Here is a 13,377-nt window from a genome sequence, read left to right on the forward strand (position 1 = left end):
ATTGTTCTATGCTGGTAGACTTATTCTCTCGCATTTTCAGTTTGTTTAATTTTTCGATCGGTTGCCAAATAATTCTAACAGCTAGATCAAATTTTTGTTATTCTTGTCCCCTCCTTTATTAGCTTCTTCATTTGCTAATGTTAGATGATTTCCCCTCTTCGCATCAAAATAGACATAGAGATGGTACTTCAGTTCTTTCAAAGTGGAGGGGGGGGGTCCAAAACTTAAGAACTTTTTAGGAGGTTATATCTTGACTAAGAAAACTTTACTTTTGTGCGTTTTTCACGGAATTTCTCATTATGCACGAATTTAACATCGTTTAGGCCTATAGCTTTTCCTGTAGGCCTGCAATTCGACTTTTAAAAATCCAAATACACTCGGTGGAATTTTTTTTAGTGATTTCAGTGTGAATTTGTTAAGGTAGCTAGGACGTACACTGGAATGTATATCTTGGGGGATCCTAGAATTTTAGGGAGGTAAGTTCATTAAAAAGCCAAAAAATTGAATTGTAAAAAAATAGGCAATGGGATAGTTGTGCCTGACGTTCTTCTCCTCTTTTCAAATAATGAAAAAATTGTGTATTGCAACCAAAACCATACCCGTGTCAGTGGATATTATCTACTGACACTTTTTTATCGTAAATAACCCCTTTGTTCGTTAAATAAAGCAGCAGTTATTTTAGGGCACAAACCCAGAACGACAATCTGGGTGCACGTTACCTTTAATTTCATATTAAAAAAGCCGTATCATGACAGGCGTTATACTATTTTGAAAAAAAAATGCATAATAGGGTGCTGCATTGATTAATAAGTGAAAAACTAAAGGATATGAAAGTCAGTTTAATTATTCGTGAATAGATGCGACACTAGTTTTCGATGACAAATTATTATTGTTGGATGTGTTTTGCCGCTGGATATTATTTAATTAACGCATAGTCACGAATGTTCTGAGTAAATCGGAAGTTTGGCATTTGAGTTTAAACTGGGGAAACACAAAATAAGATTGCATCAATAAACCCATTTGTATCAATTTCTTGTAGGGGTTTGTGGGCCATGGCAATATTTTGGTAGGTGGGTCGTGCACCAGGACGTGCACCCTAAGCTGACTGTGCTTTAGAAGCTCAGTTTTGGAAAAAAAAAAAAAAACAGTTTTCATGTTAATGACGTCTTATTCAAATGCATTAAAGAGCACAAATAATACATTGTGTAAGGTGCTGTATTGAGACAATATTTTCATTAGCATAAAATATGCTTAGAGGAAGAACCAAAAAAATACCAAGTGAATGGCGTTTCAAGCTGCCTTCAGGTGAGTACACCTAAACTTTTGAATAACAAAAACTTAAATATCACAAGGGGGGCATCAGTATTTTGAAGTTGGGAACCACTACTCTAGTGTGCTCGATTACACTAGATTCAGTTGTTTGGCTGTAATTTTGTAGCAGAGGTAGATTTTGTAATTTTTTCTGGGCAAATTTTTCATTTGCTTAAAATATGGCTAATGGACGACCTGAAAAAAATTCCAAATAAATAGCCTTTTGAGCTTTTTTCAGGTGAATACATGTATAATTTTAAACAAAAAATTTAAATATCCCTAGGGGTATCAGGATTTTGAAATGTCTAGGTTGGGTATGGCCCGAAATCGGTTAACAACCACTGTTCTAGAGACAGACTCAGGGTTTCCAAAACTTTTTGGGACTAAAGTGTCAAATTCAGCAAAAAAGGGACACTTTTAGTGTCCTAGAAAATTAGCCAATATACTTTAAAAGTTGACAAAAAAAGGCTTTAAATGGTTTTCTCGCAACTCCAGGGCCAGATTTACGTTCTTCTTTTTCAAGTAAAAGCAAAGCGGTTCTTCAAATAAGTAAAATCCCATGTAAAAGAAGAAGAAAAAGAATTCAGTACAATTTCTCGGGTTCTCTCGAACCTTCGGTTGTGCTAGTTATTCTTCTTCTGAAAACTCAGCAAAGTCCTGTTTTATAATGGCGTTTTCCGGTACCAGAGCCGGCTTTGCCGCTTTTTGGACGACCGTTTTCATTTTCGTCGTTTTTGGCAAAAAATTCGAAAGTGCAGTCTTATTTCAGGAACTGCAGAAGATTCTGAATCATTTGTGCTGCGTTTGCGATGTTACAAGAACGTAAACAAAAGTTGGAGTACAACTAAGATGAATCAAAAAATGTGTTGTTTAGTTTTTACGTTTTCAGCCAAAATGTCTACTCTGTACAGCGAGAAAACGAAAACGGTGATAAAACCTGTCTTCACTATGAGCCTCCCCAGCCGTCTCGGCCGGAAAACGCCATAATGAAGACAGGGCTTAAAAGATTTGCGCCAGCACACCACAGATACGATGTCTGTCGCTGCCGACACGGCTTAATTGCCCTCGCTCCCTCTTTTCCTTGAGTAGCATATCAGATCTTCTGCAAAATTTTGTCGACCATTTCCCGCAGACTGATCGAAAAGCGAGTGAACCGCGCTTGGCTTGGAACGTGCTTCACATCCTTTTCACCTGGCTTTCGCCAACACGTTTGGTAACGCTGCTCTCGCAAGAATACACAACCACATCGTTATTTCATCCAAACATTAATGTATTAATGAGATCAATTGACTAAGAGATCAAACTTGATAAGGAGAGAAATAATGACAAGACAAATATCACTTGTTCTGTATAAAGCTAATTTATTCTTCAATAAACAAAGAAATGTCAAATTCTTTGCAAATAGTGACGAGACAAATATTACATCTGCTTAATCAAATGTTGAAAAAGAAGAAAAAGCACAGAAAACCAAAGAAAAAGGCTTTTTGGTGTCAAGAATAGCTATGGTTTTTCGAGGGCCGTTTCTCTGCCTACTCTCTTTCTTCTGAGAAGAGGTCGACGGCGTCTGTAAAAGACAATGGAAAGGCTTATTTAACCACAATCCTTTTCACCAAAAGCAGAATGGTGCACAACAAATGTCTAAGCAAATCCGAAATATTTTGAGCTAGGCCTTTGCCATCTTCGCGGCTCAAGATGGACCGAATCAAAAAACTTAGACAGCATGAAAAGACCTTTATAAGGGAAAGACTGTGCTGGATTTCACATACGGTGCATTTCATGTTATGAAGGCTTACGAAAAGTGAACAGATACAGAATGAATCGGATTCCAATTCAGAAGCGTTATACAGAGGTCCAGCTTGGTTGGTTTCAATAATAGTCTTCTGTTTCTTCTCTAAACAGTCCACCCGGTTACAGCATGTAAAACAAAACATTTTTCACTGCCGTTCTTGCATCCTTTCATCACTTTAGGCAAAAAGCACATTTTGTTAATTAGCGCTTAGTACACTGGATGTGATGTTCAGTCTATGACAGTATTATATGATCTTGACAGTTACCAGAGAATTTTCTAGTGGGTTAGACTGTACCCGTATGGGACAAGGTCTACCCTCTCAAATGCATGTGAACCTAAACTGCATATTTACAAAAAGCCTAATGTCTTAATTCAGAAAATCAGCTGAGGTTCACCCTCGTCCAAAAAATGATTAAGCAGCAGCAAATCAGATCAGGATCAGATCAGGATCAGATTGCTACTAACTACTATCCAGGTCGCACCTCTGCATACTCCTGTAGACTACAAGTCATAACATACCTTAAGCTTTTACTTACCAGCAGTTATGTGCTTGCTTCAGTTTTTTTTTTTTTTTATCAAAATTTTTTTTTCTAACCTCTCTTGAGCAAGTCACATGTTTCACCTCGTTTGAATTTTCGCGCTTTTGAAAAAGAAAGTAGTAGTCAGGGAGCCACACGAGAGAAATGTTGATATTTAAGGATTGAGGTGATCAGCAAGCAGCAGAAGGTTTGAGTGTGCAATCTAATGCAATCGACCTTGCTGAAAACGAAAATCGGCGTTATATAGTCGACAAATGGGTGTGACATCCACATTTCTTCAAATTCCCTAAAAATCCATCTTAACTGGCAAAAATTATATTAAAATCGATAAAAAATTACAGGTTACTCCAAAATTGTTCAGCTTTACCTCAGATCGAAGGTAATTAAATAAAGAATCATATTCTCTTTTCAAAACATTTATATCTTTTGCCGTTCAGTTGTAATCACAAAATTTCGACGAAAAAGTTAACACAATTTATCTCTCTTTTTGATTAATCTTAATCCATCTTGAAAATTTGCCTGACTGAGGTGTATTTTTTTTTAATGGCTTCTGTAGGAAATTTATTGTCCTCCAAAATGACTGATCCAGAAATTCTCTAACTCTTCTCGTTTTTGAACTATTGACAGAAAAGCGGATTGACCCAATTTTTAGCTCGGATAAGCAGCGGCATCTATCCAGTGTGAATGCGTCAGGGTTCACCCGGCCAGATAGATTTTCCAAGGTAAGCTGAATAGAAAAAGTCAAGCAAAGGAGTCTAAACACAAAATTATGGAGGACCTGCTATTATAGCTGCTGACAGTCTGACTAAAAATCTGAACAATTTCTCCCGATCTAAAATTTTTTTCTTATTTTGAATTTTTAAATCGTGTGACCTCGCTCTTTTATCAATTATAATAGGTATAGGATCGTATAGAACCTCCAACAGATTGCCTCTAGTTCAGCTTTGGGGTAAAATTAACCTTGACTTGATGCCCATTTAACTGGACAAACTGTCTTGGCTTCTTCTACAATCGACCGTAACTTGACGTTTCCGACAACTATTCCCTTTTCAATTCAAAAATCAACAGACTTGGTCGTGGCCTTTGGCCTCGATCTCACTATCCCCTTTTCAATTCAAATATCAACGGATAGGAATAGCTGCTGACAGTCTGACTAAAAATCTGAACAATTTCTCCCGATCTAAAAATTTTGTCTTATTTTGAATTTTCACATCGTGTGACCTCGCTCTTTTATCAATTATAATAGGTATAGGATCGTATAGAACCTCCAACAGATTGCCTCTAGTTCAGCTTTGGGGCAAAATTAACCTTGACTTGATGCCCATTTAACTGGACAAACTGTCTTGGCTTTTTCTACAATTTACCGTAACTTGACTTTTCCCACAACTATTCCCTTTTCAATTCAAAAATCAACAGACTTGGTCAAGGCCTTTGGCCTCGACCTCACTATCCCCTTTTCAATTCAAATGTCAAAGGATCTCGACCTCGATTCGGCCCTGTGTGCGCGAAGCGCACACATACAAAACCTAACCTGACTTATACAAAACTAAACCTAACCTAACCTTTGGCTTCGACCTCACTATCCCCTTTTCAATTCAAATATCAAGGGAATAGGTGTGAGAAAATGACAAGAGGCAATCTGTCAGCAGCTAATAATGAGAAGGCGAAACAGAAAAAAGCAACCAATACTTCTAGTGCTGTAAATAGCCTTACCAATGTTGAACTTCAAACTGTCAAAAGGGTATTGGTGAGTGTTGACTTTACAGGCGAAAGAGGACTTCACCATCTAAAGAATTTGCTTTCCCATGAGCTTCTTCCATATGCACCTTCTATATTCCAGAGAAGTGCCATATCTGGAATGGTTGTGCTTCGGACAGGAACAAAGTCAGCTCTTCTGGAGTATTTGAAAACAAAAATCAGCTTGAGCGAGTGGCCCGTTAACCTCGAGATTAGCAGTGAGTCGACTCACTCAAGGGTGGTAGACTTGATGCCCTACCTCAGAAGCCATCCACCAAATCCATCGGAAACCGTTGAGAGCTATGGAAAACGGACATTTTCTACACTTGTGTCGTTCAACAGCAACGTTAAGGAGCTGCACGTCCTTGCAGATAGATATGATGGGATTTTTGGATATTCCGACGAAGAAGGCAAGGTGATCTGCCTAAAGGACTGCGGTGGTTGCCATGAGCAGCGAGGATGTTCAAACAGGTCTCCGGTAGCTCTAGGTAGACACTCAAACCTAGATGACTGGAACTCGTTGCTCTCAAATTCCAAGACAAAGGCAAGACTGATTGAGCTTCTATTTGGTGAGTTTGAAAACTCAGTTCACCTGCTGCAAGCAGGGTTCACTGTGTACCTCTCAGGAGGCTTTCGAGACCGGATGAGAGTGGTGATGCTCAACAGAAGTGGAAATGCTGATACAAACTTTGAAGATGAGCTGTACCCATGAAGAGGCCGATACAAGAGTTGTGTTACACATGTTGGACTGTTTGGAGAGGGGTTTCGATGTCGTTTTGGTCGATGCGAATGACACAGATATAGTTGTCGTCTTGCTATATCACTACAAGTTATTCCTTGGGAACCACCCAAATTCTGAAAAGCGGAAAGTTTATGTCAGGTTTCACAGCTATTTAGTGCCTATATATCGGCTTTGCAGCAATTTACCGAACGATTTTGTTCACTCCATCTGCCTTCTTCATACGCTTTCAGGGTGTGATACCGTGGGTTTCATGTTTTCTAAAGGAAAACGAGTGGTGGCCAAGGCTGTCGAGAAATGGGGATTGGAGAAACCGATTGCTTTGCTTGTCCAAGAGATACAGAAGTCAAAGCTCGACCCTGCGGTTCTAGAAAAATTCAGTGTGATTTGCAATAAGGTCGTTGTTGCCTCATACGGAAAAGACCCAGACCACTTTACCTCTCTTAATGAATTAAGAGTGCATTTGTACCCTCGAAAGCGGGAGCTTAAGTATTTGTCACCATCTAACGCTGCCTTTGAGTGTCATGCTAAGCGCGTGTACCTGCAGTTGGACATTTTTTTGCAAGCAAATCGAGCAAAGCCACAGTTTCTGGATCCCCTGCAATTTGGCTGGATTTTTCAAGACGGTGGGGTTAGGCCAGTTGTGTCTACCCTTCAGGCATTTCCAGAAGGTGTGGTTCCCCAGTACTGCTCGTGCAAGCGCTGTACAAAAAAATGTTCATGTGCTGGAAATAGACCTTGCGATTTACTTTGTGGCTGTGGTGGGAAGTGTTTTATGGACGAGTTTGATATGCTTGATGGATAATTTGATATGCTGAGCTACTTTTTAACTTTTGTAGTAACAAGTGCCGTTCACGAAATCCGTAGCAGGTGTTAGTATAGTAATCTTTTTTTTGTTTATTCAAGCTTATTGAATAATAATCTTGTCAAGTTTACTAATAATTCTGATTAGGAATGAAAGAGAGTTGTAATCAAGGTCATTGTTGAGTATAGTGGCAATCTTCCTGTCTGAGATAATAAAACTATCCGCTACCAGCTGAATCTAGGCGTGAAATCTTTTCCAGCGCGAATAAAGAAAATTAAAATTGCAAGTTTCAAGGTCATTCGCGATGGTCCCTACTGTACTCGTCACTTCTGGCATCAGTTACGAAAGATTTGGCGATCATTGTGGAAATTTTTCCGAAACGTGATTTAATAGTTAAAAAAAACGCGAAATTTTCAATTTTCGGGGTCAAGCACCCTCCGGCCGAGTATATAACGCCCATTTTCGTGATCAGCGCTATCGATTACCCCATATTCCGTTGTCAAACCTTCTGCTGCTCACTGATCACCTACCCGACACATTTTCGTTGAGTGGCTCCCTGACTATAGTGCGGATACAACAAAAAAAGATTCCTAAGACGAAAACGAGCCTGAAAAGCACAAAGCACAAATTAAAAGCAGTTGCAGTTAAGAAAAACTGAAAATGAATACATATGGTATTGATTTTGAAAAAATGGCAAAAAGTGTCCTTTTTTTCAAAAAGTTGCCTTTTTTCACCCAATAGTGGCACGGTGTCACCCAGAGTGAAAAAGTGTCAAAAAAGCACTAAAAGTGTCCCTTCGGCAACCCTGGACTGACTATTGTCTGGAGTAGTGGTTCTCAAACTGTGGTACGCGTACCCCTTGGGGGTACGCGGTCAACTAACAAAACAAATAAAACACCCCTTTAACTCTAGGACTGGCAATTTTATTTGTATTTTAGCTATAGTTTACTTAGTACCGGTAACTGAGAAGGGTTACCTAAAATGCTTTATGGGTAAAAAGGGGTACACTGTCTAAACAAGTTTCAGAACCAGTGGTCTTGAGGTTTAGACTTCTAGACTATTCTATTATAAAATAAAGATAATAGCAGCTGATCATTAATATTAATTGAGTTCTGGAGCACCCTGTATTAGAAAAACCAAAGAAACAAATCTCACTCTATACCTTATTATTGTTGAATCATCGATTCAAGTTTTTTTCTGGACAGCAATAAATTACTGTAATCATAATTTACACTTTGCCTTGTTTATTTACCTGCATTGTAATAATTGTGATTTCCCCAAATGATGAATTGTAAGTTCATTTCTACGAAGTGAAAATTAAAATTTCCTTTGGGTAAACCAGAAAAACTTCTATCCGTGCATTTACTTGAAGCAGAAATCAGCTGTTTTCTTTTAATATTATAATAATAATAGTAATAATAATAATAATAGTAACAGTAAATAATAATAGTAATAGTAATAGTAAATAATAATAATAGTATAATATATAATAGTATAATATAATATAGGAATAATATAGAAATAATAATAGTATAAATAGTGTAAAAATAAATAATAATGATAATAGTAATAAAAATAATAGTAATATTATATATATTCCGTGTTGGACATCCAATTATAAAATTGATGGTTTTATTATTGTATTTCATTTGCATTGTTTATTTTTCGTTGCGAGGAATAGAAATTGCCCTGAATACGGTGGAGGGGGCTTCAAAAATTTAGAATAATCTCGTGTTATAATCTAGTCTGTTTCATTTAACTACTTCGGTTATAATAAGCTTTAAGATAAGGTATATTCAATAAGATGTATTCTCAAGAAGGGGGAGGGGCTATTTAAATATTAACTCATAAACGGTAAATAAATAAAAATCAAATTAAGACAATTTGAGCTTTAACATTAAGCTTAGATAAACAAAGCAAGCTAAGCGTTTTGATGTTGCTCTTTGCGTCCTTTACCGTCATCTTCTTTTATTTTAATAGTTAAACAAAATTTATTTATATTTTTAAATTATTTATTTGATATAGTATTCATCAGACATGCAACCATTTCTATATTTATCGGAAGGCTCTGGTAGTGTTTGACAGTTTAGGGATCAAAATGTGCTCAGGACTGAATCTGCTACCCTTTGGCACTGTTTCCTCTACAACTGGGAAGCTCAATATATAATTTTTTTGACACTCAAATCGATTAAGTGTCTTAGAATCATCAATCGATTGCAATTTGGACCTCTTTGGGTAAAATCGTAGTTTGGTACTGAAGAACGGAATAAAACGTGACTTTCCCGAGGAAAAATTTCTCTTCTCATTTGAAAAGGGTACTAGAACTTTTAATTTCTGCATTCGAATACGCCCTCTCACACTCTTCAAGGCACATTGGTTTGAACAATCAATCTTGAAAAGAAAGAAACAAAAAAGATGCAGAGTTTGCTCATATAAATATGAGCTTGAAATCTCTAGTTAGGTTTTCTGATACGCTGAATCAATAGGGTGATTTTCATTAAGATCGCTTACATTTGGGATGTTTCTTCCCTTTTTTGAAAATCAGGCAAATTTTCCCAGGCTTGGAGCTTTTGATAGACAAAATTAAAGTGAAAGAATTTTATATTTTTGAATTTGCATTAAAATTCGATTCCTTTGATGTATCGGTTGCTATCAAAACTTTTTTAGTTTTGGTTACTATTTGGTCGCCTTGCTCTTTACTTACATGTTGTTACCACTAACTGTTTGATTAGGTTCAAAAAGCAAAGACTTTGCGTAAGAACTAAAGAACTTGCATAGAAATTAGAATGAGCAGAATCCAATTTATAAGATCTGTTCAAATTAAGAACGAAAAAAGTTTGACCTAAAGGGAGCAGAAATTACCATTGGCTGTTATGTTATACTATAAATGTAAATATATGTTAGAAAAGTGGCTTATGTTATTAATTTAAAAGTAACTTCTATTTAAAAGTGATAGTAATTTGTATTGAAAGTAACTAATATATTAGAAAACATAGAATTAGACAAGTATAAAAATAGATATATATTAAAAAAGAAGCTTATATTATTTATATAAAAGTAACTTATTTGTAAAAGTAATATTAACTTATATTAAAAATGGCTAATATATTAGAAAAGTAAAATTTTACTAGCTGTTAGAAATGTACTAACTAAAAAAAATCTGAAAACTTTAGTAATTTTTAATAATGACTGTCTATTCTTAATAACGCTCTAAACCGAGAATAAATATAGTCAATCATAAAGGCCTGATATTTTGCTTTTGTTATTAATTTTCTATTTTAGAAAGATGTTTACAATCGTATCAGAGGAGACTTGAAGATCAGAAAAAATATCCCAAGGGTGAATATCAGCCTGTGACGTCCAGTAAGTCATCTTGAAATGTAGTTGTATTACAGTTATTTTAATAGGAGGAACACCTATCTTGATGTTATTCTACCCCCTCTGCCTTGTTCCCATAGGGTAGGAATTATCACCTATCCCTCCCTTTGTCCCTCGCTTCAAACTTTAAGCATTCTTTCTCAATAACCTATGTCTCTTGTCCCCCTCTACTCAATCTTCGTCTTCTTTCTTTTGGAACGTGGCCAGGGCTGCCACCTGTAGCTTGAAAACGCTATTTTAGCTACTATTTTAGTATGTGCAGTACTGTAGCACATGGTTAGGGCTGCTAAAAAAAAAGTGCTAAAATAGCACGAAAATGCTGCTTTTTATTTTATTTTATTTTTATTATTATTTAATATATTTATTATTATTATATTTTTATATTATTATTATTATATATTATTATATTTTATATATTATTTTATTATTATTATTTTTATTTTTATTTATTTATTATTTTATTTTATTTTATTTATTTTTATTTTAGTCATGTTTTTTTTTTTTTACTATAGCACCAGAAATTGCTGTATAGCCTGTAAATTGGGGCAATTGTAGCACTTTAGGAACTGACCGTGGTGGCAACCCTATAAGTGGCTGATTATTGAAATCCTTGCCCATTTTCCGGTACTTGTATGATATCCCGACGACACTCAAGAAGCGAAGTTAGGTTAATCATTATAAAATATACCGAAATATGATGTAACAAAATGTAACAAAAAAGAACTTTAGTAACAAAATTTTGGATACTATAGAGGAGAATTAGTGAAAGCGTGCCGCCCAGAACGTATAATATTAAATATCTAATGTACCCACCTGTAATATTTAATTTATATATGCCAGCATAGTATTTTATCTCGCTCAGGCTAAGCTGAATGTCCCCGAGTGCACACATAGATACAAAGAAGAACCGGTTTTATTATAGAGAGAAAGCAGATTGTGGTCCGAATATCATATAAATACCCATTTTGGTGCTTGTGTATCATACACCACTCAAGTTTACGTTGTGTAAAACTCGAGGACAAACCGGTTTCTTTGCTAGTTTCTTTCAGCTTAGCGTGAGAAAAGTGACAGAATAGATGGAAAATATATAATTTGGGCTATATATTTGCATATTAGGGGAGGTAGAATATTTGGACAGTTTGAAGTTACAAAACAATTCTTATTTCATAATATGCAAAATAACTGTACGTAACACTTTTTGTATGCAGACCCGCTATACTTTACCCACCCCCACCCCCCTTATGTGCAAATATATAGCCCAAATTCCTTTTCAAAATATTATATTTTCATCATGTTTTGTGATATTTCATTAGAAGTGAGCGTCAAAGAAACAGGTCCTAATTAAATGAAGCACATCAGTGGCGTATAATACACAAGGACACCCAGTTTTCTTAATCCGCTTAAAATTTATGCGTCCTTCTTTTAATTTCTTGGCGTCATAATTGTTTCTAATTTAAAGCGGGATATCCATATTAGAAGTATAATCCATACAGCTAATGTATCTATATTTCTTTAAGCTCCTAAGTAAATTTGGCGCCCCTTCTCATTATTTAAAGATTTATACTTCCTTTTTCCGCCCGTATCTCGAATATGCTTATCCAGTTTTGCACCCTGTTATCCCTCCGGAAGACCCGGACAGAATTGATAACACCCAAACAAGAGCCCTGTGGCAAATTTTCACACAAGGTAACTTTCTTTACTTTCTCTTTCCAAATAAGTTAAGAGTGAAGGAGTTATTTCGTGCCTCCGTTAAAAAAAAAAAAAAAGAACCTCGCACAGAGAGTATTTTCCCCAAAAGACAAATTCCCAAACAAATTCCGCCTGCCTAGGGTTGTTTTCTGAACCCGTTCCTTTCTTGGAATCCGTTGGCTGATTTACTTCCAGATATGCCAAACTCTTGTGTCTCTACATTACGGAAAAAAAATTAACAAACAACCCGATAGTTTCTCTTTTTTAATTATTTATGCAGTTGTTGCTTTATGAAGAGTTACCACCCCTAATGATTTACCGCTATTTCTAGCGATTTTTTACATTGCCTAAACAAACAAGAGCTAAGAGCTCATATGGCACTTGTGACGAGGCAAGAAGAGCTAAGAGCCAAGAGATCATATGGTATGAGCTCTAACAAAATTCTATGAATCAATAGATTGATTTAAAAAGGAAAATAAGAGGCTTAATGCCGGTCAGGATTTAAAATAAGAGCTCTGAGTCACGATGTCCTTCTAAATATCAAAATTCATTAAGATCCGATCAATAAATACCAATTTTCTTCTAATTTTTCCTCTCCCTTTAGCCTCCCAGATGGTTGAATCTGGGAAAACGACTTTATCAAGTCAAATTGTGCAGCTCCCTGACACGCCTACCAATTTTCATCGTCCTAGCACGTCCAGAAGCACCAAACTCTCCAAATCACTGAACCCCTCCCCCAACTCCTCCAAAGAGAGCGAATCCAGTACGATTCTGTTAATCACATATCAAGCACATTTGTTTATTTTTTTCACCAAGCTTCATCCCGATTCCTCCACCCCAAGTGTTTTTCAAGATTTCCCTCTCCAACTCCCCCCAATGTCAAAGATCTAGTCGGGATCTGAAATAAGACCTCTGAGACATGAATTCCTTCTAAAAATCAAATTTCATCAAGATCCGATCATCTATTCGTAAGATAAAAATACCCCAATTTTCACGTTTTCCAAGAATTCCAGTTTTCCCCCTCCAACTCCCCCCAATGTCACAGAATCTGGTCGGAATTTAAAATTAGAACTTTAAAGGACAAGATCCTTCTAAATATCAAATTTCATTAAGATCTGGTCACCCTTTCGTAAGTTAAAAATACCTCAATTTTCAAAATTACCCCCCCCCCCCAATGCCACCAAAGAGAGCAGATCTGGTCCGGTTATGTCAGTCACGTATCTTAGACAGGTTTCTATTCTTCCCATCCAGTTTCATCCTGATCTCACCGCTTTAAGTATTTTTTAAGATTTCCGGTCCCCCCCCAACTGACCCCCCCCCCAATTACGCTTGATCCGGTTGAGATTTAAAATAAGAAATCTGAGTTACGAGGTCCTTCTAAATATGAAGT

At 36.4% G+C, this 13,377-nt stretch overlaps 1 protein-coding gene across 2 annotated transcripts in view; it reads left to right on the plus strand.

Moving 5' to 3' along the window:
• The window catches only part of LOC136027038 (myeloid differentiation primary response protein MyD88-B-like), a 97,515-nt gene that overhangs the window by 70,955 nt on the left and 13,183 nt on the right, over window positions 1-13,377 (plus strand). For both annotated transcript variants that reach the window (XM_065703957.1, XM_065703958.1), the window contains one exon: window positions 10,203-10,283. In XM_065703957.1, coding sequence (XP_065560029.1) covers window positions 10,203-10,283 — 81 coding nt within the window. The remainder of the gene's footprint in view (window positions 1-10,202; window positions 10,284-13,377) is intronic.

This window comes from Artemia franciscana, chromosome 5, assembly GCF_032884065.1.
Source record: "Artemia franciscana chromosome 5, ASM3288406v1, whole genome shotgun sequence".
NCBI lineage: Eukaryota > Metazoa > Arthropoda > Branchiopoda > Anostraca > Artemiidae > Artemia > Artemia franciscana.